Source organism: Coenobita brevimanus, chromosome 65, assembly GCF_032717465.1.
Source record: "Coenobita brevimanus isolate Jiangsu-jjx chromosome 65, ASM3271746v2, whole genome shotgun sequence".
In the NCBI taxonomy this organism is placed as follows: Eukaryota; Metazoa; Arthropoda; class Malacostraca; order Decapoda; family Coenobitidae; genus Coenobita; species Coenobita brevimanus.
Window position 1 is genome coordinate 19,970,127 of NC_137018.1, and position 27,389 is coordinate 19,997,515.

Here is a 27,389-nt window from a genome sequence, read left to right on the forward strand (position 1 = left end):
GGACATCTTAAACTGGTGTATGGATTTTTTTTCCCCTTCTGTTCATCTTATTAAAAAAAAAAAAAAAAAAAAAAAAAAAAAAAAAAAAAATGACAGCATGTGACGAGTGGTATGTGTACAGGGAGGGAGCGGTGGGTGTGGAGGTTGGTGGGTGCACAACCAGCTAAGCACACACTGTTGCTGATGCCTTCTTAGTCCTTTTGATACTTTTTGAATTTACATGCAAGTACTTAGGTTTGTGTTTATTGAAATCCAACATTTGAAAATTACTGTATACTGACTGGTGGTATTTTTTACACAGACGGCCCTCCACATTCATGGATTCAACTTTCACGGGTCTCGAACATTCGCGGACTGCCCCTCTGTGGAGCCAAGATTCTGTTCACAGCCGCAAAGTGTAGCAGTGAGGACGCTTACAGTCCATTTTACGCCAAACTAGGCCCGCACCAAACTACCGCACTCCCGTGCTCCTCTGTCTCTCCCTGTCTGTGTCCTGCCACTGTCGTAGTTACTTCGCTGCCTCAACGCTGCCACGCCAAACCTCCCATTGTTGTGCCCAATAATTGTGTTCTCACGTGTCCAAAGACAACAAGTGCATTGCTGTGCTATTAGGTGAGTGAATTCGCACCTGACTGTGCAATGTATCTGCGATAACTTTGTCCCGTGGGTGTCTGTGTTGTCCCGCAAGCATGGGCCCCAAGTGTCCCGTATCCACTAGTAGTGGGTGCACCCCTAAACGCGCAAAGTGACGAGCCTGGAGGAGATGGTGAAATTGCTGGACAAGTGCAGGGAGTGTATGAGCTATGTTGTGGTTGGAAAATTTTTTAATGTGAAAGAGGACACAGTAACATACATATAGAAAAATAAGGCAAAAATCCAGGAGGCACTGGCATCCACTGTGCCACCCTCAGCCAAGGAAGTGTCGCAGGTGAGAGACATTGCAATGTCTAAGATGGAGAATGCATTGTTTGTGTGGATAAATGACCAGAGCAGGATAGGAAATCCTATAGACAAAAATGCAATTCGGTCAAAGGCAAAGTCATTATACAACATGATGATCAGTCCACCTCCCGACCATGACTCACCAAGCACCAGCTCAAACCCTGGACCAGCCGCAACCACCCATCCTGCATTCACAACCAGAAAAGGCTGGTCCAATAAATTCAAGAGACGGGTCTCCCTGCACAATCTGAAGGTGACAAAGAATCCACGTCAGCCGACCACGTGGCAGCAGCAGCATTCCCTGAGGCAGTGAAAATGATAATAGTGGAGAAAAGATACAGGCCTGAGCAGGTGTGGAATCTTGATGAAACAGGCCTTTATCGGAAAAAAATTGCCCGCTAGGACCTTCGTCTGGGATCCCGGGTTCAAGGCAGCTAAGGACCGTTGCACCTTACTGATGTATGCCAAAGCTGCTGGCAAAATGATCAGGCCAGGATTTATTTATAAGTCGGCGAATCCCAGAGCACTGAAGCGGAGCAACAAAAACCTCCTGCCAGTGTTCTGGATGCATAATAAAAAGGCGTGGACCACCAGCTGCATCTTTCTGGACTGGTTCCACCACTGTCTCCTGAAGGAGGTGCGGTCCTACCTTCAGGAGAAAGGCCTCACTGGCAAATTTCTCCTGCTCCTGGACAATGTTCTGGGCCACCCACAGTCACTCGAGGGTATGTGAGACGATGTGGAGGTTGTGTTTTTGCCGCCAAACACAACCTCACTGATACCACCTCTTGACCAGGGTGCAATAGCTGCCTTCAAGGCCTATTACATCCAGAGGTCAATGCATCTTTGGATGCGAATCCTGACCTGAGCGTCATTGACTACTGGAAGGGGTTCACCATCACTAACTGCCTCACGGTGGTGCAATAGTCTGAAGGATATGCGCCCTGAGACAGTTATTGGCTGTTGGAGGGCTTTGTGGTAGGAATGCATCCAAGATTTTCCGGGATTTGCTCCTCAAGAGCTGGTGAAACAGGCCATGAGGAAGACTGGAGTTGACAAAGCTTGTAGGTGGTAAGGGATTTGAGGATATGGAGGAGGGTGAGGTGAGGGAGCTGGTGGAAGAACATGATGTGGCCCTCACCAACAAAAAATTAATGGAGCTTGTGCAGTCAGCAAGCGAGGAGGAGAGTGCAGAGGAGAATCTTAATGATGCCATGCAGCAGCAAGTCCTCACTCTTGAAAAGCTGGGGGAGACAATGAGGATGGCCTCACAACTCAAGCAATTCTTCTATGAAATGGACCCATCGATGGAGAGGGTGTTGAAAGTGATAAGTGCCATAAATTAGAGAGTAATCCCCTACAAAACACTGTTTGACAACATGAAGCAGAAGTGGTCTCAGTTGCCTATCACGCTGTTCTTCTCAAAAAAACCATGATCTGCTGCTGCTGTTGCCTCGCACTCATCTTCCTCCACCACAGCTGAGGCTGAGCAGCCTGCATCTGTACCTGAACCTCAACCCATATGTGACCCTAAACCTGTTCACTCTGACTCTGACGACGCATCATCCTCTCCGCCTGCCTCTGAGGGCGATATTGACGATCCACCACCACTCAGCAATGACACTAGCAGGGGAGATGAGATGGAGTCTATGCACATGTAGACTCCTCATGCCATGCAGTTAAACTTCACATCATCTCATCCAGTCATCCTTCATCGGTAACTGCATGGCCAATCATCTTCAACGTCATCGATGCCATGTTCATCATCATCATCATCACAAGTCGTCAGAGTTCATACAAATCTTCAGGGACAGTGGTGAGTTAACTCTGAATTTAATGAGTATGCTTGTAAGAGGTTGGGGTTGATGTGTAGCTGGTGACTTGCCCACACTCACGTGGATGGGCATGAAAAGCACTCAGTCGTGGGAGTCCATGGAGGTCACCAGGTACATACAGCATTTGCCTTAGGTTAGTACTGCCATACCCAATCAAAACTTACTTGCTTTTAAACTTTTATATACAGTTCATCTGTTACTGTTTGTGATATTTTATGCTGCTTTCAGGTCCCAGATATGGTTTATTAGGTACAGTATGTGCACACTTGCTCACCGGGGGTGATTTGCGGCTGTAGAGGGATTTATGGGAGGGCTCACCAAACATTAACGGAAATTCCACATTCACGGGGGTCTGTGTCCCCTAACCCCTGTGAATGTGGAGGGCTGCCTGTGTATTGGAGAGAAACAAGGTTATACAGTACTGTCCAAAGCTGATGGATGGATGAATTACCATAGTTAACTCACTTGTAAGGGAATGCCAAATGAACTTCAGCTTCTTTATTCTAAAAATGCTTTATAAATTAAGTGTACTGTATTCTACTTTTTTTTTTTTTTTTTTTTTTAAACGAATGATTTAGGGATATTAAGTGGGGTGTTTATGGCTACACAAGATTTTTGGCTTTGCATGAGACCTTTGGAACGCATCCTTCCCCTCAGTTGCAACACGATTATTCTGGAAGTTCTTGCAGTCCACCTTTCCCTCAAGACAAATTGGATCACTGTGGTGGTTTGCTACAACCCTTGCAAGGACAATGGCCTTGAAGTGCTCCAAGCCTATCAGGATCGGTGCCCTCACCTTGTACTTCTCCTGGGTGACTTTAATGCCAGACATCTTCACTGGGATTCTTTCCTGGTGTGGGGTTCTGGCAACAAGCTGGGAACCTACCTCTTTCAGTTCCTTTTGGAGAGTGGTTGCTTTCCCCTTCTCAACCCACAGGGCTTACAGAACTGAACTGACCCACACTTAGGCCTGTCTTCCACATTTGATCTTTGTGTGAGGGTCCTGAGGGATTCCATCTTTCGTGAATCAGCCATTTGGAGTGTCCTGTATTTGGGGTCTGATCAACTTCCAGCGATCTCAGATGTCCCTGGTAATTCTCCGCTCTGTCCTACCTGTTCACAATTGATCTTCATGCCGAGCTCCTGGTTCTCCTTTGAGGTGGCACTTGGTGCTGTCCAGGCTCTATATGGGGGGCCCTTGGATGACCATGTGGTGGCCTTTTCTTCATCTGTGATTGTGGCAGGTGAGTCAACCTTCTGTATGCCCTCAACATATCTTCAGGGCACTGCTATGGTTCCCTGGTGGACAGATGACTGTACCAGGGTCATCCAGGTTAGGCGGTCTGTCTGGAATGCCTGTGAGAGGTGCCCCTGCCCCAGCCACCAGGACCTTCAATGCTGTAGGGGTGCAGAATGAAAGCTGACACTTAACCAGGCCCGCTGTGCTGCCTGGTGAACTTTCTGTTTGATCCTTTCATTCTCCAGCTCACCATCTCGGACTTGGTCCTTTATTCAGGAAATGAAGGGTTGCAAAACCATTCCCTCACATCTGAGTGAACAGTTTTGCAGGTACCTGCTATGTGCATTCTGTGTCCAATATCTGTTTTTTTTTACAGCAAAATATACATATGTGCTGTAAAACACGAGTAGGGACCATAACAAATGATCTCTTGTGTCAACTCATTTAAGTATTATTTTCAAGGGTGTGAATGAAGAAATTACTAAAATGCCAAGAACTGAAATGAAAGAACATAATGCATCATAACTGAAAAGAATGAGAGGCAGAGACACAACAACATGCATCAGTTATCAGACACTGAGTGCAGCAACTGGAAGGTGCCTGTACGCTCCAGCTGATCAAATTATTCCTGTCTTAATATTTCATATTTTTTTACACTGTCACAACATGATTACATACATGATATTTATAAAAAAACAATAGAGAACACATTCATTTAGTAACAGAGTATACTCAAAGACAGGTGATGAGAATGGATGTTGTAAGCAACACATCCACATTTTTTGTACCAATTCAATAGAAATAAAGGATCGGCTCTGTAACAAATTGCTTAATGTCATAAAATTGAAGTTTATGTCTGTTCTAAGTCGTGAGTTTACTGTATTATATTCATCTACCTTTTTACGTGTATGAACACTGTTGCACTTTTAGATGTATTGCACAGCAACAGTTTCTGGGAAGTAAAAAGCATATACTTCTCAAGTCTTAACATAACTAATATACAGTACTACACTTCAGTTAAAGTCCACTCACCTTGTACAACTGGTGCTGTTCAGATGCAATCAAGTCTGCTAACTGAAGACTTTCTTTATAATTTTCTGTGCAGTGTAGAATATTTTGAAGCAATGACGTTACCTGTAAATAAGATAACCATGGAAGCAAATTTTAGTAATTAGGATATGTAATGAAAATATCACACAGAATATTGAAAGATCACTAGCTACACCCACAGTATAGCACTAAATATAATATTTTTAACATGACATCTACCACACACAATGATATCTACATCAATAATTCATAATCAACCTAACCCAGATTCCCAAGACAAGGGCAGAGAAAGATCCAAACACTATATGAGGAAATGGCAAGTACCTTAAAGTTGAACCATGTGACTACTAAGCAAGGTCACAGATATATATAAGTAATATAAGTACACTCCCACTTATCCAACATTGCAATATCAGGCCCAGTGCAATATAGGGCTCTTTTTGCTTGGCCTTATTAAAACAACATCTGGCACCAAAATGGGAAGCAACTGGCATTACTATGCATTTTTCGGCAGTAATGTGTACCATCTAGCTCAGACACAGGACTCAACCACAATGCAGTGCAGAAGCAGCCCACCTGATGGACCAAGGTAACCATCGCCCCGACCCCACCCTATGCCTCACTCGTTGCTGATGTGCTGTGACTTCCGTTGTGGCCCATCAGTGCTTCATGCCCTAGTGTTCTGACTAGTGTATCTTAGTTCTGCATGATGGCCAAGTTTGTGGCTTTTGTGGCAGTGCCAACACTGTACTGTATTACAGTGCTACATGTATACTCACAAGCACTAATTTTTGCTCAGGGGTGCCCCCTTCCCACCCCTGTGTACCCATGGAAGAGGGGTGGGAGGAACATAATGAGCTTCACCTGCCTCTACCCCAGCACCCAACCCTCCCCCATACCCCCTCTTAACCTCTCCTACCCCCGACCCGACAGACTTAACTGGCAGTTACATCTCAAGCTGACCTTATAACTCTTGCTCACACAGTCACACTACTATTACACAAACATAAAACACTAAGATATGTAAGAAGTAAACAATATAACTATCAACGCACTGCAGCAAGAAATTAATGCATTATAACGCTGAGACTAAAAAAATATTGGAAACAATGGCCACCCCAGGCCTCATGCATTGGGCTAATTGTTTATTTTATTCATGCATGCACACATGCACACACATGGGCGTAGACTGTAGCACCAGTTGAGCGGGGTGGTACTCCCAAGGTGAATGGAAAGCTGATGACAGGGAGAGCTGGAAATTCCAATTCATCAGTCCTTGGGACTAGTTCCTGACCATCCCCTTTTGCTGAATTTTTCAGTGTTTCAGTAACACAGAGAGTAGGCCAGCATACTCTCCAATACAAGTTTCTCTTACTGTCAACAACAAACTACATGCATATTACACACTACACTTCCTTTTCAAAATTTAACCAAAATGGTGTCTCAAAATCAAGCCTCAGAGTCCCCAGGGGTGAGGACCATAAATGCCCCCACCATCCACCCATCTCCTAGTGACGACCCAGCGAGATGCCTGGAACCACTGTCTGACTCACTTCATCATTTCTGCAACATTTGTGGCCCTTCCTCTAACTTTCACTCTGTTGAGCATCACCTCTCCTCCTCCAAACCTCACCTTCTCTTCCTAACTGATACTCAGCTGTCTGAGGCAACTTACATCTTTCTCTATATCCTCCTACTTTCTTTATACTCATTTCAAACCCAAAGATGGCAATTGTGTATATGTACGCAACAATTTATCTTGCTCTCGTCTTTCTAAACTTGATTCTTTTGAATTCTCGACTCTCTGGCTTCTGCTTTCATGTCATTCTCTGACTACATATATCTGTGCTGTTTACTTATTCCCTAATTCTACTGACTATGAAAAATTCTTCGACTATCTGACTTCTAAGATGGAACACATCTTATCAATTTCTCCCTTCTCTGAAATCTCCATTCTAGGAGACTTAAATGTTTACCACCACCTTTGGCTCTCCTCTCCTTTCACTGATCCACCTGGTGAATAAGCCTACATCTTTTCTATCCTTAATGACCTACAGCAGCTTGTACAGCACCCTACCTGACTGCCTTGGAGAATGTTCCAACATACTTGACCTCTTCCTTGCAACTAATCCTTCTGCTTACACTGTTAATCTTTTCTCTCCGTTGGGCTCCTCTGACCACAGCCTCATCAACTTAAACTGTCCTATCGCTCCAGTATGGCCTGTGGACCCTCCAGAGAAACATTGATTGTGGCACTTTGAAGCTGCTAATTGGGAGGCCCTCAAGAAGTACTTCTTTGATTTTCCCTGGAATGATTATTGTTTCCATGGCTGAGAGCCATTTGAGTGTGCCACGCACATTACGGAGATTATTCTCACAGGCCTAGAAGCATACATTCCTTTCTCATATCCTTCGACTAATGTAATGAAACCTTGGTTTAATCACACCTGTTCTAAAGCTGTCCACAACAAGAAGAAGGCCTACAAAAGGTACCGCAGCCCTCTGAATCTCATCATTTTTATGCTTCTCCCCAAAATCGTGCTAAGTCTGTTCTTCGCTCTGCTAAAAAAAATTTCATCCTTACTAAATGCTCTGAACTCTACAACTCGAATTCTTTCCACTTCTTCTGGCACCTTGCCAAATACCTTTCTACCAACTGTACCTCATCATCCTTCCCCCCCCTCATTTCCACTCTGATGGCTCTGTAGCTAATCTTTTTCTTCGGGTGATAAAGCAGATCTCTTCACTCAGACTGTCTTCTCCAGTTCCACCTTAGACGATTCCGGTGCTATTCCTCAATCACATCCCCTCCTGACTTCCTCATGGCTGACATTTAATGTATTCAGCTGATGTATTTTCTGTCATCACTGGCCTCAACACTAACAAGGCATATGGGTCTGATGGGGTCCCTCTTGTTCTTCTCAAAAACTGTGCTTCTGTGCTTCCACCCTGCCTAGGTAAACTATTAACCCTATCCAATAAAGGGGTGAGTATAAATTCTGGCTGTGGCGTGTAACTCTTACTCGAGAGCTTTCAGACCAGTCGCGTAGAGATATTTTACGTCTAATGCTCATAGGAAAGTTACTATTCATCACAGATAGGCATTTTACGTCTAATGCTCATAGGAAAGTTACTATTCATCATAGATAGGCCACTTTGGTCTCATTTTGAAGATGAAGACTTTTGCTGTCGTACATTGTTCAAAAAGACAATATATACAAAATAAAATGCAAAAAAAGTGAGTTGAAGTTAGCTGACATACTAAAGAGTTACACTGTCCTTTAAAAAAATATCCGCCAAAAAAAAAACTATTCAAGAAGTACACTAATACTATTTTTTGCTTCAATACGCAGCAGAAAAAATTTCCTTTCCAATAATGCATCATTTGCTGTATTTTCTTTAATAATAATGCCGCATATATATGTGAGAAAAAGGAGCATAAGTCTTTGGCAGGAAGTCAAGAGGTGTACATCCTACCCGTGAGGAACCTCACACCACAGTGAGCCAATCAAATCAAGTGAGCATGCACGCACAAGCTGTTGCAGGCTTAGCTCCACCCACTTTTGCCCGTCATCCACCAATAATGACGACTCCCTATATATTTCTTTAGAGCATACATCAGATGACGGGCAAAGTCGTCATACTGACGTCAGAGGTTGACAAAAGTATGACGACCAAGGTCGTCATTGGTAAGTCTAAGGGTTAACCTTTGTCTATCAACTTGTACCTTTCCTTCTTGCTGGAAGTTTGCTCTCATCCAGCCAGTCCCAAAGAAGGGTGACCATTTCCAACCCTCTAACTATCATCTAACTGCTTTAACATCTTGTATCTCAAAAGTTTTCGAGCGTATTCTTACAAAAAAAATTTTAAAGCCCCTTTCCTATCACAACCTTCTTTCTGATTGTCAGTAGGGGTTCCATCACGAAGGCTAACTTTCAGACTCCTGGTCATCCTGCTTTCGATTCTATGGCGAAAGCTTTGCCACTGCACCTGACATATCAAAGACTTTCGATCGAGTCTGACATAAATCTTTAATTTCTAAACTGCCCTCTTATGGTTCCTATTCTTTTATCTGTGCCTTCTGGTCATTCTATAACTGCTGTTGTTGACGGCCACCATTCTTCTCCTAGATCTATCAACGGTGGTGTTCCTCAGGGATCTGTCCAGTCACCAACTCTCTTCCTTTTATTCATCAATGACCTTATAAACTGTACATCTACTCCTATCCACTCATACGCTGAAGATTCCACTCTTCACCTTTCCATTCGCTTCCCACAGCGCCCATCCCAGCAATTACTTCAACAAACAGGGGATGAGGCTATGGCACACCTAATGACTGACTTGGCTCACATCTCTGACTAGGGTAAAAGTAATCTTGTTTTTTTTAACATGTCAAAAACTCAGTTCTTACACCTATCAACCCATCAAAATCTTCCACTGGAGTACCCACAAATGTTTAATAATATTCAGCTCAATCCTGTATCATCTTTAAACTTATTTGGGGTTTCATTCTCTCAGGATTTATCATGGAAAAATCATATTACATCTCTCGTAGAATCTGCTTCCAAGATATTATGTGTACTAAACTGACTCCATGCCGTCTTTACCCCTGCACAGTTGTTGACTTTATACATGGGTTTTATTTGTCCTTGTGTAGAATACAACTCTCATTTGAGGGGAGACTCCCCACATACAACTCTTCTCAACAGGGTGGAGTCAACGACTTGTCGGTCTCATTAACTCTCCTCCTCGTACTAGCTCCCTTCAACTTCTGTCTCTTCGCCGCACTGTTGCATCTTTATCTCTTTTCTATCCCTGCTACAGCGGTCCCTGCTCCTGAGGCTAGGGCACATCTAATGACTGACTTGGCTCATATCTCTGACTGGGGTAAAAGTAATCTTGTTGTTTTTAACATGTCAAAAACTCAGTTCTTACACCTATCAACCTGTCAAAATCTTCCACAAGAGTATCTGCAAATGTTTAATAATATCCAGCTCAATCCTGCATCACCTTTAACCCAAGGACAGAGAGCCACAGCTCAGGCTGGTAAGCATCCCGCTGCGAGCCACAGCTCAGGCTGTGCTAGCCGTGCATCACCACTACGCAAAGACGGAGAGAGTGAGATTTTCTTCCTTTCACCAGATGATGTCCTGGATGTTTTTCCTCAAGTTTATAATACACAAAAATATATATATTTTTTCACTACTCTCGTACGTAAACTTATGCATGGCACTACGTAAAGATGGAGAGAGAGAGAGAGATTATTTTCTTTTCACCAGATGATGCCCTTGATGTTTTTCTTCAAGTTTATAATAAACAAAAAGAAAAAATTGATTTTGACTTTTTTTTATTTTTTTGCTTTTTCACTACTCCCCTACGTGAACTTAAGCATGGCCCTAAACAAAGATGGACAGAGAGAGAGTATATGCCCCGGATATTTATCTTCAAGTTTATAATTAAGAAAAAAGAAAAAAATTTCTTCATTTTTTGCACACCATGGGGTGGGATAAAAAAAGCTAATTGCGCAATCCACAGGTTAAACGTACAGTACTTGGAGTTTCACTCTCTTGGGATTTATCTTGGAAAAATCACATTACATCCCTTGTAAAATCTACTTCCAAGAGATTATGTATACTAAGCCAACTCCATGCCCTCTTTACCCCTGCACAGTTGTTGACTTCATACAAGGGCTTTATTTGCCCTTGTGTAGTGTACAACTCTCATTTGAGGGGGGGCATCCCACACACAGCCCTTCTCAGCAACGTGGAGTCCAAGGCTTTTCGTCTCATTAACTCTTCTCTTCTTATTGGCTCTCTTAAAATTCTGTTTCTTCACATCTTTATCTCTTTTCTATCACTACTACAATGGTCCCTGCTCCTGAGGCTATGGCACACCTAATGACTGACTTGGTTCATATCTCTGACTGGGATAAAAGTAATTTTGTTGTTTTTAACATGTCAAAAACTGTTCTTACACCTATCAACTCATCAAAATCTTCCACAGGAGTACCAGCACATGTTTAATCCTGCATCATCTTTAAACACATTTAGGGTTTCACTCCCTCGGGGATTTATCTTAGAAAGATAACATTACATCTCTTGTAAAATCTGCTTCCAAGATATTATGTGCACTAAGCCAACTCCTTGCCCTCTTTACCCCTGCACAGTCGTTGACTTTATACACGGGCTTTATTTGCCGTTGTGTAGAGTACAACTCTCATGTGTAGGGAGGTTCCCCACATACAGCTCTTCTCAACAAGGTGGAGTCAAAGGCTTTTCGTCTCATTAACTCTCCTCTTCCTACTGGCTCCCTTCAACTTCTGTCTCTTTGCCACACTGCTGCATCTTTATCTCTTTTCAATCGCTACTACAATGGTCCCTGCTCCTCTAAACCATGTGCTTGCACTCCTCCACCACAATGACGGGCACATAGCATCCACCTGAGGAGTAGACTGTAGCACCAGTCGAGCAGGGCAGTACTCCCGAGGTGGATGGAAAGCTGATGACAGGGAGTGCTGGAGCTCCCGTTTCATCAGCCCTCAGGACTAGTTCCTGACCATCCCCCTTTGCTGAACTTTTTCAGTGTCTCAGTTACACAGAGAGTAGGCCAGCATGCTCTCCAGTACAAATTTCTCTAACTATCTACACCAAACTAAATGCACAGTACACACTACACTTCCCTTTCCAAAATGTAAAAAATTATGGTGTCTCTTCACCAAGCCTCGGAGTCCCCGGGGGGGGGGGGGGGGACCATAAATGCCCCCACCATCCGCCCCTCTCCCAGTGACGACTCGAGGTGCCTGGAACCACTGTCTGACTCATTTCTTCTTCATTTCTGCAACATTCGCGGCCTTTCCTCTAACTTTCGCTCTGTTGAGCACCACCTCTCCTCCTCTAAACCTCATTTTCTTTTTCTAACTGAGACTCAGCTGTCTGAGGCAACTGACAGCAAACCCTTTTCTGTATCCTCCTACTTTCTCTATACAGGTAACTCGCACGGAACACGAGGGTTTCGTTCCTACAGTGCCGTGTTAGGTGCGAAATCGCGTATATTTAAACTATTCCGTATTTTGCTCCCTAGACCCCCCAAATGCGTTGTTTTGCTGTTATCTGTCGCTAGAAAGCACTTTAAGTGGTTAGAAGGTTTATTTAATGTTATAACTCACAAATACAGTACTCCTGAGCAAAACTTCAACACACAAATACTGTATGTAAACACAAGGAAACATTCCGACGCCGATCATAGGTAATAAATTAGGTTAACTGGTACCAGTGCTTTAACTTCCAAGTACATACCAGAACAGTACATATTTAACTTAGAAATGCAGTACTGTGATATCGAATGATTTCAGTACATAATCTGTTAGGAATGGCTGGAAAAAAAAAATGTTATGAATACATTTTCACCTTTTTGATATATGTTTATGGTAGTTTCGAGTTATTTTTTACATTATCGTTGTGCCCATGCTTGGAAAAGGGAGCGAAAGAGTTGAATTTTCAGTCCTAAATGAGAAAACTGCTCGTCCTCCAAGGCTAGACTCTGCCACGGGAGAATAAAGTGGAGGGTCAGTCCGATTAGCAATAAGGAAGTTGTGTCACAACTTCCAGCTCCCACACCACGAGAATGGCTAAAAATAGAATCGTAATGCAGTTTCAGAACTAACAATAAGTCTAATTATTACGAATACAGATACAAAGCAGAAATAAATACGTTTACAGACAGGGAAAACGTATTTCTTCCGTCATAACATGTTCATCTTTCTCAATCATTTTACGTTCATCTTTATCATTTTACCTTGTTATTTTCGCAATATATATTGCTGTCTCGTAAACAGGGTGGTTGTTTGTGTTTTGCAAGGGAGGAAAAAGGTTGTATTTTCTGTCTGGGTCGAGATAATGGGTGTAACTATGTGTGGTTAGGCATGGCCACGAGCGACAAAATCGTACATCCACTCATCACGATAGCCGGTGGTGAACTGACAGTTACGTGACAGATGATACATGAGACGGTGAAGTCAAGGTCATGTCCCAGATTTTCGTTCACTTCCCGAAAGTTTTCACAGTTTTCTACAAGTTGCAAACCATTACAGCAAACCTGAGCAAATAGGTAAAGATACCAAGACAAAAATGTATTTTTCTCTTATTATAAGTCTTTAACGAACAAACAAACAAAAGGCAATATTCCGACGCCGATCATGGGTAATCATATAAATCAGGTTAACTGGTTACAAGGCTTTATTTAATGCTTTAATTGCTTAAAAGTACATACCAGAACAGTAAATATTTAACTTACAAATACACTACTGTAGAAAAGCAGTACAGTAAGAGTTTAACCCTTTAACCGCGGGTGTCATTCCAGAATGACGTTGCAAAAACTGGACCAAACCGCGGGTGTCATTCTCGAATGTTTGTGAATATTTTGAATACCCCGCGTTTTTTCCGTGCGCCAATTGTTTCAAGGGAGAGTAGCTATTAAGTTCTTTCACTCCAGCCGACCCCCACCTCCCTCTTCCCCCCCCTGGGGCCCCACCTCCCACCCCCTGGGCCCCCCACCCCACCCCTGACCAAGCGCGCATCAGTATCTGTCCAGCTGTGTGAGTGACAACATATGTTGATGTGGCAGTGAAGTGCAGGCAATTACAGTGCCTTTTACCTGTCTCAGTGAACACAGAGTGGGTGTTTATCGTATGTGCAGTGTTCATATATGTTTATAGTATTATTATCAGAATGTGATTGGCATTTGGTAATGGTGTGTGAGCGAAAAATAGTGATTACAACACCGCTGATGTGGCAGTGAAGTGCAGGCAATTACAGTGCCTTTTACCTGCCTCAGTGAACACAGAGTGGGTGTTTATCGTATGTGCAGTGTTCATATATGTATATAGTATTATTATCAGAATGAGGTTGGCATTTGGTAATGGTGTGTGAGCGAAAAATAGTGATTACAACACCGCTGATGTGGCAGTGAAGTGCAGGTAATTACAGTGCCTTTTACCTGCCTCAGTGAACACAGAGTGGGTGTTTATCGTATGTGCAGTGTTCATATATGTTTATATTATTATTATCAGAATGAAGTTGGCATTTGGTAATGGTGTATGAGCGAAGGTAATGATGTGTGAGCGAAAAATAATGATTTTACACCCCTCACTTCTAACGGCACTGCCCGTCCTGTGAAAGTCAAGAAAGTCATGAAACCTACATCAATGGAAAGCTGAAGGTTAGTACTTTCTAATGGTACCTTATTTTTTTCTCTAGCTTTATTCTGTGCAGAGTTATTAAGGTTTAAAGGTTTGTTTACATTTGGCTGAAACCCCCGCGGGAGAGGACAGTCAGACCAAAACAATACCCGCAGTTAAAGGGTTAACGAACAAACAAAAAAGGCAATATTCCGACGCCGATCATGGGTAATCATATAATTCGGGTTATCTGGTTACAAGGCTTTATTTAATGATTTAACTTTATTTAAGTGCTTACAAGTACAGTACATACGAGAACAGTAAATATTTAACTTACAAATACTGAACAGCACTGTGGAAAAAACGAACAAATAAAAAAGGCAATATTCTGACGCCTATCAGGTAAACTGGTTATAAGACTTTATTTCTTGCTTTAACGTTATTTAATAGTACTTTAAGTTGCACATAAACTTACCAGAACAGTACAGTACTGTAAATATTTAACTTACAAATACTGTGCTACTGTACTCGGGAATGTCTCACTCACTGAATAATTTCCCGCCTAGATCGTCACGTAATCAAAACAAACCGCGCGCTGTGGTGACGTTCGAGGATTTGATCTTTCAAAGGCCTCTCCTGCGTTAATTTGTAGTTTTCATAATGGTTTTTTAATCTTACGTTGTCTTGTATGTATCCCAGCCCTTACCGTGTATAATTGCGAGCGCGTTCCGTGAGATCGTGTTCCGTGCGAGTTACCTGTACTCATTTCAAAGCCCAAGGTGGCTGTTGTGTATATATACGCAATGACTTATCTTGCTCTCATGTTCCTGAACTCGATTCTTCTGAATTCTCTACACTCTGGCTTCGGCTTTCCTGTCATTCTCTGACTAAATATATCTGTGCTGTTTACTTATCCCCTAATTCTACCGACTATCAAAAATTCTTCGATTATCTTACTTCTACGATGGAACACATTCTATCCATTTCTCCTTTCTCAGAAATCTCCATTCTAGGAGATTTCAATGTTCACCACCAACTTTAGCTCTCCTCTCCTTTCACTGATCCACCAGGTGAACAAGCCTACATCTTTTCTATCCTTAATTACCTAGAGCAGCTTGTACAGCACCCTACCCGTATCCCTGACTGCCTTGGAGAGAGCTCCAACATACTTGACCTCTTCCTCTCAACTAATCCTTCTGCTTACACTGTTAATCTTTTCTCTCCGTTGGGCTCCTCTGATCACAACCTTATTACCTTATCCTGTCCTATCACTCCGGTACGGCCTGTGGACCCTCCAGGGAAACGTCATCTGTGGCATTTTGGAGCCGCAGACTGGGAGGCCCTCAGGCAGTACTTCTTTGATTTTCCATGGAATGATTATTGCTTCCATGGCCGTGAGCCATCTGAGTGTGCCTTGCGCATTACGGAGGTTATTCTCTCGGGCATGGAAGTATACATTACTTTCTCATATCCTTTGACTAACGCAACTTCCTTATTGCTAATCGGACTGACCCTCCACTTTATTCTCTCGTGGCAGAGTCTAGCCTTGGAGGACGTGCAGTTTTCTCATTTAGGACTGAAAATTCAACTCTTTCGCTCCCTTTTCCAAGCATGGGCACAACGATAACTTAAAAAATAACTCGAAACTACCATAAACATACATCAAAAAGGTGAAAATGTATTCATAACATTTTTTTATTTCCAGCCATTCCTAACAGATTATGTACTGAAATCATTCGATATCACAGTACTGCATTTCTAAGTTAAATATGTACTGTTCTGGTATGTACTTGTAAGTTAAAGCACTGGTACCAGTTAACTTTATATGATTACCTATGATCGGCGTCGGAGTGTTTCCTTGTGTTTACGTACAGTATTTGTGTGTTGAAGTTTTGCTGTGGAGTACTGTATTTGTGAGTTATAACATTAAATAAACCTTCTAACCACTTAAAGTGCTTTCTAGTGATTACCAGTGACAGATAACAGCAAAACAACACATTTGGGGGGTCTAGGGAGCAAAATACAGAGTAGTTTAAATATACGCGATTTCGCACCTAACACGGCACGGTTGGAACGAAACCCACGTGTTCCGTGCGAGTTACCTGTAATAAGGGATATTTTTACCTAGAAAATACGGTAAATTTGGCCAGTATATAAGTGATATGGTAATAAGAAAATCTGCGGCACTGCTGTGATTCCGTAATGGGACAGTGACGCAATATAGTAATAAGTGCAGTGTAAATATAATGTATATTGCCCAGATTATATGTAACATAGTAATATAAGTCAGAAATAATGAAAACAACGCCACTAACCAAACGTCAGTGAGTGTGTGATGCGACAGTGAAGTGCGGGCAATTACCTACCTCAGTGAACACAGAGTGGGTGTTTATCGTATGTGCAGGGTTCATATATGTTTATAGTATTATTATCAGAGTGTGGTTGGCATTTGATAGTGGTGTGTGGGGTGAAAAATAACGATTTTAGATCACTCACTTCTAACGGCACTGCCTATCCAGTGAAAGTCCACAAAGTCATGAAACCTACATCATTGCAAAGCTGAAGGTTAGTACTTTCTAATGGTACCTTATTTTTTGCTCTAGCTTTATTCTGTGCAGAGTTATAAAGGTTTAAAGGTTTGTTTACATCTTGGTGGAACCCCCGCAGGAGAGGCCAGTCGAGTCAATGTCCGTGGTTAAAGGGTTAAGTACTTTTCAGGAATTATGTTTGTCCTGTCTCCTATGGTCTTGTTTTAAGTTTAAAATACTGTAAGTTAGCCCTATCCCGTAATGGGAGGAGCGTAAATTTTGGCTGTGTGCACAACTCCCGCTGGAGAGCTTTCTGAACAGTCGCATAGAGATATTTTATTTCTAACGCTCGTAGGGAAGTTACTTTCATCACAGAAAGTCCATTTTGGTCTCATTTTGAAGTTGAAGAGTTTTGCTTTGTTGTACATTGTCCAAAAAGACAATATATACAAAATAAAATGCAAAAAAAGTGAGCAGAAGTTAGCTGACATGCTAAAGTTTTACACTGTCCTTTAAAAAAATATATGCCCCCCCAAAAAAACTATTCAAGAAGTAATAATATTTTTTGCTTCAATATGTAGCAGAATAAATTTCCTTTCCAATACTGCATTATTTGTTGTATTTTCTTAAATAATAACACCGCATATATACGCGAGAAAAAGGAGCATAAGTGTTCGGCGGGAGGTCAAGAGCTGTACATCCTACCTCTGAGGAACCTCACACCACACTGAGCCAAGCAAATCAAGTGAGCATGCATGCACTAGCTGTGGCAGGCTTAGCTCCACCTACTTTTGCCCGTCATCCAACAATAATGACGACTCCCTAAATATTTCTTTAGAGATTACATCAGATGATGGGCAAAGTCGTCATACTGACATCATAGGTTGACAAATGCATGACGACCCAGGTCGTCATTGGTAAGTCAAAGGGTTAATATAGACTAACAAAAATGTAAAGATTTATTGGCAGAGAGTATACATGAATGTTCGTAGTATTTTCGGTAACAGCTGTTTTTGGTACTGTAACCAATCTCAAAGATGGTCGATAATGTAAACATTGAAGGACTCGAAATTCCAGGATTTTATAGAAATACTGATGTCATAAAATGATCCACAGGTATACATGGCGAGTGATGAGAAGGGTGGGTGGTGAACTGAATGAAAGGAAGGCAAAGACTGATTATGTGTGTGTGGATGAAAGGATGCGAAGATGTGTAATGGATGCAAGAGTTTATAGAGGTTAGGGGAGTGGACTTTCTGACCACTACTTGGTGGTGGCCAGAATTAGAATTCAAGTAAGATGGAGGAATAGAAGAAGGGAAAGACCAGAGGAAGGAGTAGTTGCAAGGAGAGTGGAAAGGTTACAAGAGGATGAGAAAAAGTCAGAGTATAAGAGAGAAGCGGAGGAACGATTGGGCAAATATGAATTGGAGCAGATGGGAGACGTGGAAGGTGTGTGTAGGATATTTACAGAAGAAATATGTGCAGCATGTGATGTGGTATGTGGAAGGAAGAGAAGACGGACGGGGGTGCAAGGAACAGCGTGGTGGACTGAAGAGGTGAAACAGGCTGTGGCATAAAAGAAGAAAGCATACAATGAATGGATGAGAAATAGGGGCATGGAAGAAGTTGAGAAGCGGAAGAGAGAGTTATATGTAGAAAGAAAGAGAGAGGTGAAAAGATTAGTAAGAGAGAGTAAGAAGAGAGTGGATGAGGAATTTGGAAGGAATTTGAGTGTAAAGTGGAGGGACTGTAAGAAAATGTTCTGGAAAGAGGTGAAAAGAGTAAGACAGGGTGGAAGTGAAGTCAGCAGGGGAGTGAAAGATAAAAATGGTAGATTACTAGTGGAGAAGGGAGAAAAAGTGAGAAGATGGAGAGAACACTTTAAGGAATTGTTGAACGTAGAGGATGGAAGTAATGCGAGTATAAGTGGCTGGGGAATGGCTGGGAGAAGGAGGGAGGTGAGAAGACAGGAAGAAATCAGTAGGATAGAAGTTGTGGAAGCAATGAAGAAAGTTAAATCGGGGAAAGCCCCAGGAATTGATGGAGTGTGTGGTGAAATGCTGAAGCATGGGGGAGAGATAGTAGTAGAATGGATGTGGAAGATGTGCAGATTGGCCTGGGAGGAAGGTAGAGTCCCAGAGGATTGGAAGTCAGGTATAATTATTCCCTTGTACAAAGGAAAAGGGGAAAAGGAAGTGTGTGGTAATCATAGGGGCATTTGTCTTCTTAGTATAATAGGAAAAGTGTATGGTAGGATACTTACTGACAGAGTTAGAGAAAGAATGGAGAAATTAGTTGGAGAAGAACAGGGAGGCTTTAGGAAGGGAAGAGGTTGTGTAGATCAGATATTCATTCTTAGATCTTTAGTGGAAAAGTTTCTACAGAAGGGAAAGAATTTGTATGAGGCTTTCATGGATTTGGAGAAAGCATATGACAGGGTGGACAAACTTGGATTGTGGAAAGTGTTAAGAATATATGGAGTAGATGGGAAGTTGTTGAATGCTGTGAAGAGTATGTACGATGGTGCGAAGGCTGCAGTGCGTGTGGATGGTGAACTAAGTGAATTTTTCTCTTTGAAAGTTGGTTTGAAACAGGGATGTGTCATGTCTCCATGGTTGTTCAATCTGTACATGGATGGGGTAATAAACGAGGTACAAGGTAGGGTAGTGGATGTTGGAGTGGCCCTGGTGAGAGAGGATAGTGTTTGGAAACTCCCTGTACTGTTGTTTGCAGATGATACTGTGTTGTTGAGTGAAGACGAAGGGGAGCTGCAAGGCTTGGTGGATGAGTTTGAGAGTATGTAAGAAACGGAATCTAAAGGTGAATGTAGGGAAGAGTAAAGTGATGGTCTTTGAGAGAGGTGAAGTCAGTGAATGTACAGCGAGGTTGGATGGTGAGGAATTGGAAAATGTGAGTACGTTTAAGTACTTGGGTAATGTGATGAGTAAGGATGGAGGTTTGGAGGGTGAAGTGCTTGAAAGGGTACAGCAGGGAAGAAAGGTTGCTGGTTCTTTGAAAGCAGTGATAAGAAACAGGGAAGTGAGCATGGAAGTGAAAAAGTTACTACATGACAGTATTGTGATACCAACTCTAACGTACGGAAGTGAAGCTTGGACGTTGTTGGAAGGGCAAAAGTCAAGAGTGAGAGCAGTGGAAATGAGTTATTTAAGAGGAGCCTGTGGAGTCACATGGAGAGACAGGCTGACGAATGAAGATATAAAGGAGCGTTGTGGTGTTGATGTGGATGTGATAGGATGCGTTATGAGGAACACACTGAGGTGGTTTGGCCATGTGGAGAGGATGGAGGGTGAAAGACTGACGAAGAGAGTGTATGTGAGTGAGGTGGAGGGGGGAAGAGGGAGGGGGAGGCCGAGGATGAGATGGAGGGATGGGGTGGAGAGGTATATGAGAGAGGGGGGTGTGAGTTGGGAGCAGGGCAGTGAAATGGCGGGGGACAGGGCGACTTGGCGGCGATTTGTTTGTGGCCACCCCAAACGGGATTGAGGCGTCTGGCAATAGATAGATAGATAGATAGACTAATGTCATGGATTTGGTTAAAACATTGATTATGAGGAGTTGTGAACGTGAAAAGAAAGTGGACAATTTAATGTTAAAGGACATGTCTGAAAATACTGGGATTATTATACAGTGTCTGATCCAGTCCAATGAGACGGCAAACAAGATCAGGAATTTGAAGCGTGAAAATATCGATTGAGGAGAAAACTAGAAGAGAGTAGTAACATAATGGAGAAGGTGAGTACTGTATTAGAAGAGCATAAGGTAACGTGGGCACATGTAGAAGAAGAACAGAAAGAAGTGGTCAGCTTAAGAGATATCATTTAGGAAGAAAGAGAAATGAACAAGAAAAAAATGGAAGAAAATGTAGTGAAAAAAACGAAGGAAAATGAGAAAATAGTGAGAGAAACTGTAGAAAGGAACAGATGTGTGGTAATATTTGGAAACAGGGAGGAGGAAGAAAAGGTTAGATCCATGAGACTCGAGAGAGACACGAACCTGGTGAGAAGAATATTAGGCAAGATTGATCCCGAAGGAGACAAGTGGGAAAAAGAAATTGAGGAAGTAAGGAGGATAGGGCCTTATAAGAAAGGGGAAACAAGACCAATGAGAGTCAAGTTGTCATCAGAAAGTGCAGTAAATGATATACTTAAAGTGACCTGGAAACTAAGCAAAGAGGCAGGGATGGAAAATATTATAATATGAAAGATCGGAATGAAGAAGAAAGAGAAGTTTTTAAATCACTGAAGGAACAAGTAAAGGAAAAAAATAAGATGACAGAGAAAGAATGTAAAACTTTTTTTGGAGAGTGATGGATATGAAAGTACTGAAGTGGTATGTGAGGAAATAGAAGTGAAGGAAACTAAGGGGGATGGCTAAGATAGATCAGAAATTGAGGAAGTGGTACCGATGGACAGAAGGAGAGAAGAGGGTATAAAAAACATCAAAAATAATTTAAAGGTGGTATATACTAATGTTGATGGTTTAATATTGGCAGGGCTTGAAACTAACGATTTCTTGAGGGAACATGAATCTGATGTCATGTGCTTTGTAGAGACCAAGTTAAGAGAAGATATTGATATTCATTTGGGAGATGGTAAATACAAACTGTGGAGAAGAGACAGAAAAGAAAAAATAGGAGGAGGAGTGATGACAGCAGTGAAGAACAACATAAATGTAGATACTATGGAAATGGCAGAAGGCAGGGCTGAAGCGATATACTGTATATGAAATTAGAAACTGAAGAGAATGGCAAAGAGAGATACGGCGATAGTGTATGTTCCCCCTAAGACGAGAGCATGGAATGATGATGAGTACCAGGAGATGTTGTCAGATATGGCTAGTTATTTACAAAAAATAATTAAGAAAAGCAACAATATAATTTTGGTGGGTGACTTTAACTGTAAAGAGGAATGGGACTCTGGAGGCAGTGAAGATTCATGGGGCACTATATTACTAAATAAAATAATGAATAATGTGATGACGCAATGGGTCAAAGAAGAGACACGGTTCCGAGGTGAGGACACACCAGCAAGGTTAGACTTACTGTTTACCAAAGAACCCAATATAATAGAATCATTGAAATATTTCTGTCCTATAGGAAAAAGTGATCATGTGGTCATTGAGTTCCAGATGATAATAGGGAACGTCGAGCCAAGAGACGAGCTTTACAGGCTGGGAAGATACAACTTTGGGAAAGCAAATTTTACAGGATTGAGAAAATTTTTCGAAAATGGGGATTGGGAAAAATTCAGAGAAACGAGAGATACAGAGGAAGTGGGATATCTTTCTAGACCTCTATAATTTAGGAGTGGAAAAATTTGTACCAAGAGTAAGGGGGAAAGAAAACAGAAAAAAGGAGTGGATTAATTGAAGGTGTATGATAGCAAAAAAGGAGAGAGATAAGGCGTGGAACAACTGGAGAAAGAGGGGTAACAACAGAACAAAGGAAGAATATAAAAGAACTAGAAATGAATACACAAGAATATGTAGAGAAGAAGAAAGGAATTTTGAAAAAGGTATAATAGACAAATGCAAGGATGAACCCAAATTGTTTTCTAGATTTGTTAAGGGCAACCTGAAACAAAAAGAAGGAATCACCAAACTGAAAGTAGAAGGAGAGGTCTATAAAGATGCAGCCGTGCAAGCAGAAGTAATGAACAAATGTTTCCAATCGGTTTTCATTAATGAAAAGGAGTTTGTGGTAGGGGAGGGAGTGATTAGAAATGTACCGGTGACAAAAGATATAAAAGTGGAGGTACAGGAAGTGTATAAATTACTGGAAACTCAAGATGTAAGGAAAGCCCCAGGACCTGATGGAATTTCTAATTGGGTACTGAAGGAATGCAGAGAACAACTGGCGGATAAAATTCACAGTTTAATTGTGTGTTCCCTGCAGGAAGGGAAAGTGCCACAAGAATCGAAGAGGGCAAATGTGGTACCAATTTATAAGGGAGGAAACAGGGAAGAACCCCTGAATTATAGACCAACGGCCATACCACGTTGAGTACACCGCTTCCCGTCCGATCAGCGAAGTTAAGCAACATTGGGTCTGGTTAGTACTTGGATGGGTGACCGCCTGGGAACACCAGATGCTGTTGGCATCCCTACGTGTCAAGTGGGGTTGGTGGAGGATTAGTGCCCCTCCCTGTAAAACAATTAACTCTAAGCCCTTGGCCACCCCGTCTGGGATACATGGCGTCTGGCAATGAATGAATGAATGTCTCTAACCAAAATGGTCGCAAAATTGTATGAGAGAATCCTGAAAGACAGATGGATAAAATATCTAGAAGAGATGAATATTTTGGCTAAATGTCAGTTTGGCTTCAGAAGTGGAAGGTCATTTGTTTCCAACTTGTTGACTTTTACTCAAGAGCGATTGACATGGTACAGGAGAGAGATGGTTGGGTGGATTGTGTGTATTTAGATTTGGAGAAGGCCTTCGACAAGGTACCTCATAAGAGACTAATGTGGAAGCTAGAGTATATAGGAGGACTGAAGGGGAAACTCCTGGAATGGATGAGAGACTTTTTGAGAGACAGACAAATGAGGACAGTAATAAAGGAGAGGATGTCTGGATGGAGGGAAGTAACAAGTGGTGTCCCTCAAGGCTCGGTGCTGGCGCCAGTAATGTTCCTGATTTACATAAATGATATGGTAGATGGAGTGAACAGTTATGCAAGTCTGTTTGCTGATGATGTAAAGATCTTGAGGAAGGTAGAAGTTGAGGAGGATTGTAAAATGCTGGAGGAGGATCTGGATAGGATACATGATCAGAGCTGGATGTGGGAAATGAAAGTACCAGGAGGCCATCACTGAATTATTTGTTGAGTAATGAATTAATCACAAAAACGAGAGAAGCGAAACATCTGGGAGTGCTGGTCCAAGATAGTTTGTCACCTGAAAAACATATTAACAAGATAGTTAGAGAGACGAATAAACTCTTGACTAACGTAAGAGTAGCATTTCATTATATGGATGTGGAGATGATGAAAAAATTGATAATGGCCATGATCCGCCACAGAGAATATGCAGCGGTAGTGTTGTCTCCACACAAAAAGAAAGATATAAACAAGACTGAGAGAATACAAAGAACAGCAACCAAGATGGTCCCCAGTCTGGCAGATCTGTCATACAGAGAGAGGCTGGAAAAGCTGGATCAGCCTTTCACAGAGGAAAGGAGAAAGAGGGGAGACATGATTGCAGTGTTTAGGACCATGATAGGAGTAGATAAAATTGACCGAGAAGATCTGTTTATATGGGATAAGAAAGCAACATGAGGACACGGAATGAAATTGAAGAAGTCAAGCTGCTTGAAGGATATCAAGAAATATAGCTTTCCTTATAGAAGCATAGACCTGTGGAATAGCCTGGACAAAGAGATCGTCCAGTCTAAAAACTTAAACAAGTTTAAAGCTAAATTTGACCTATTGAGAAACAGTGACAGAAACCCATGAGCATAGCACATTTTGTGAATATCACTATCTATCTATCTACTGCCAGACGCCTCAATCCCGTTTGGGGTGGCCACAAACAAATCGCCTCCAAGTCGCCCTGTCCCCCGCCATTTCACTGCCCTGCTCCCAACTCACACCCCCCTCTCTCATATACCTCTCCACCCCATCCCTCCATCTCATCCTCAGTCTCCCCCTCCCTCTTCCACCCTCCACCTCACTCACATACACTCTCTTCGTCAGTCTTTCACCCTCCATCCTCTCCACATGGCCAAACCACCTCAGTGTGTTCCTCACAACGCTTCCTATCACATCCACATCCACACCACAACGCTCCTTTATATCCTCATTCGTCAGCCTGTCTCTCCACGTGACTCCACAGGCTCCTCTTAAATAACTCATTTCCACTGCTCTCACTCTTGACTTGTGTCCTTCCAACAATGTCCAAGCTTCACTTCCGTACGTTAGAGTTGGTATCACAATACTGTCATGTAGTAACTTTTTCACTTCCATGCTCACTTCCCTGTTTCTTATCACTGCTTTCAAGGAACCAGCAACCTTTCTTCCCTGCTGTACCCTTTCAAGCACTTCACCCTCCAAACCTCCATCCTTACTCATCACACTACCCAAATACTTAAACGTACTCACATTTTCCAATTCCTCACCATCCAACCTCGCTGTACATTCACTGACTTCACCTCTCTCAAAGACCATCACTTTACTCTTCCCTACATTCACCTTTAGGTTCCGTTTCTTACACACTCTCTCAAACTCATCCACCAAGCCTTGCAGCTCCCCTTCGTCTTCACTCAACAACACAGTATCATCTGCAAACAACAGTACAGGGAGTTTCCAAACACTATCCTCTCTCACCAGGGCCACTCCAACATCCACTACCCTACCTTGTACCTCTTTTATTACCCCATCCATGTACAGATTGAACAACCATGGAGACATGACACATCCCTGTTTCAAACCAACTTTCAAAGAGAAAAATTCACTCAGTTCACCATCCACACGCACTGCAGCCTTCGCACCATCGTACATACTCTTCACAGCATTCAACAACTTCCCATCTACTCCATATATTCTTAACACTTTCCACAATCCTTGTCTATCCACCCTTGTGAATATCACAATTAGGTATATTAGGTAAATACATAAATATTTGGAATGACCAGACGAAGAGGTGTTGCAGGCAAAAAACATTCATGTGCGTAAAAGTAGACTAGATAAATGTGGATATGGAGACAGGACAGCATGAGCATTGCTCAATTCCTGTATACTACAAATAAGTAAATACAAATAGGTAAATAAACAGTTAATGATCAGAAACTGAGGAAGTAGTAGATAAGGACAGAGGGAAAGAGAAGGACAGAATAAAAAACAACACAAAAAAGATTGAAAGTGACATATGCTAATGCAGAGGGTCTAATTTCAGCATGGCTAGAAACAGACAATTTCTTGAAGGTAAATAAGCTTGACATTATGTGCTTCGTAGGGACCAAGCTAAGGGAGAATACTGAAATCCAAACGGGAGATGGAAAATACAAAATATGGAGAAAAGATAAAAAACAAAAAATGGGAGAAGGAGTGATGATAGCAGTGAAAAACGGCCTAAATGTGGATAGTGTGGGACTGGGAGATGATATGGCTGAAGTGATAAACATGGTAACAGATCCAGGGAGAAAGGCAAGAGAGACATCACAGTAGCATGTGTCCCTCCCAAGACAAGGGCATGGAATGAGGAGGAATATCAGATGTTGTCGGACATGGTTAGATACCTACAGAAAGAGATTGAGAAAAGCAACAACATAATCCTGATGGGTGACTTCAATTGTAAAGAGGTAAACTGGAGGAGTGGGACTCAGGAAGTAGTGAAGATTCATGGCGCAGTATACTATTAAATGGAGCAATGGATAATGTAATGACCCAGTGAGTCAAAGAAGACACAAGATTTAGGAGGGATGACACACCAGTAAGACTAAATTAAATTCTAACCAAAGAACCTGATGCAACTGAATCTCTGAAATATCTGTGTCCTATAAGAAAAAGTGATCATGTAGTGACAGAGTTCCAAATGATGTAAGGAAATGCGGAGATGAGATGAGCTTTACAGGCATAGAACATACAACTCTGGGAAAGGAAGCTTTACAGGACTGATTTTTTTTTTTTTTTTTTTTTTCCGAAAAGGTGGATTGACGAGAATTCTGGGAAACAAGATTGATACAGAACAAGTGGGATATCTCTAGACTTCTATAATACAGGTGTGGAAACGTATGTGCCAAAAGTTAGTGAGAAAGAGGACTAGAGAAATGGCTGGTTCAACAAAAGGTGAATGATTGTAAAAAATGAAAGGGATATGGCATGGAACAAATGGAGAAAGAGAGGTATTTATAGAACAAAGGAAGAATATAAAAAAAACTAGAAATGAATATATAAGAATATGCAGAGAGGAAGAAAGAAACTTCAAAAAACGTATAGTTGACAAATGTAAGAATCTAAATTGTATTACAGGTTTGTTAATGGCATATTGAAACAAAAGGAAGGAATCATTAAGCTGAAAGTAGAAGGAAATGTCTATAAAGATGCAATTATGCATGCAGAAAAAACGAACAAATGCTTCCAATCATTCTTCGCTAGAGAAAGTGGTTTTGTGAAGGTGGGAGTGACTAGAAATGTCGAGTTAAAAGATGCAAAAGTTGAAGTGCAAGAAGTATACAAATTACTGGAAACTCAAGATGTGAGGAACGCCCCAGGACCAGACAGGATCTCTAACTGGATACTAAAGGAATGCAGAGAACAACAGGCAGATGAGATTCACGGTTTAATTGTGTGTTCTCTGGAAGAAGGGAAAGTGCCTTGGGAATGAAAGAGGGCCAATCTGATACCAATTTATAAGGGAAGGAACAAGGAAGAAGCCCTGAATTATAGGCCAGTGTCCCCGAACAACATGGCTGCAAAACTGTGCAAGAGAATCCTGAAAGACATGATGGACATTTTGGCAGAAAGGCAGTTTGGATTCAGAAGCGGAAAGTTGTGTGTTTCCAAATTATTGGGCTTCTACTCAAGGGTGATAGACATGCTACAGGAGAGAGATAGTTGGGTGGATTGTGTGTATTTAAACTTGAAGAACGCCTTTGACGTG

The 27,389-nt window shown here is 42.0% G+C and overlaps 1 protein-coding gene and 1 non-coding gene across 2 annotated transcripts in view; one reads left to right on the forward strand and one right to left on the reverse strand.

The window, feature by feature from the left end:
- Nup107 (nuclear pore complex protein Nup107) overlaps nucleotides 1-27,389 on the reverse strand; it is a 399,651-nt gene that overhangs the window by 25,258 nt on the left and 347,004 nt on the right. The window contains exon 17 of the mRNA XM_080276587.1: nucleotides 5,050-5,151. Coding sequence (XP_080132713.1) covers nucleotides 5,050-5,151 — 102 coding nt within the window. The remainder of the gene's footprint in view (nucleotides 1-5,049; nucleotides 5,152-27,389) is intronic.
- Nucleotides 22,773-22,891, forward strand: LOC145405177 (5S ribosomal RNA). Its single transcript, XR_013898279.1, has one exon. It is a non-coding gene; the product is annotated as a 5S ribosomal RNA (ribosomal RNA).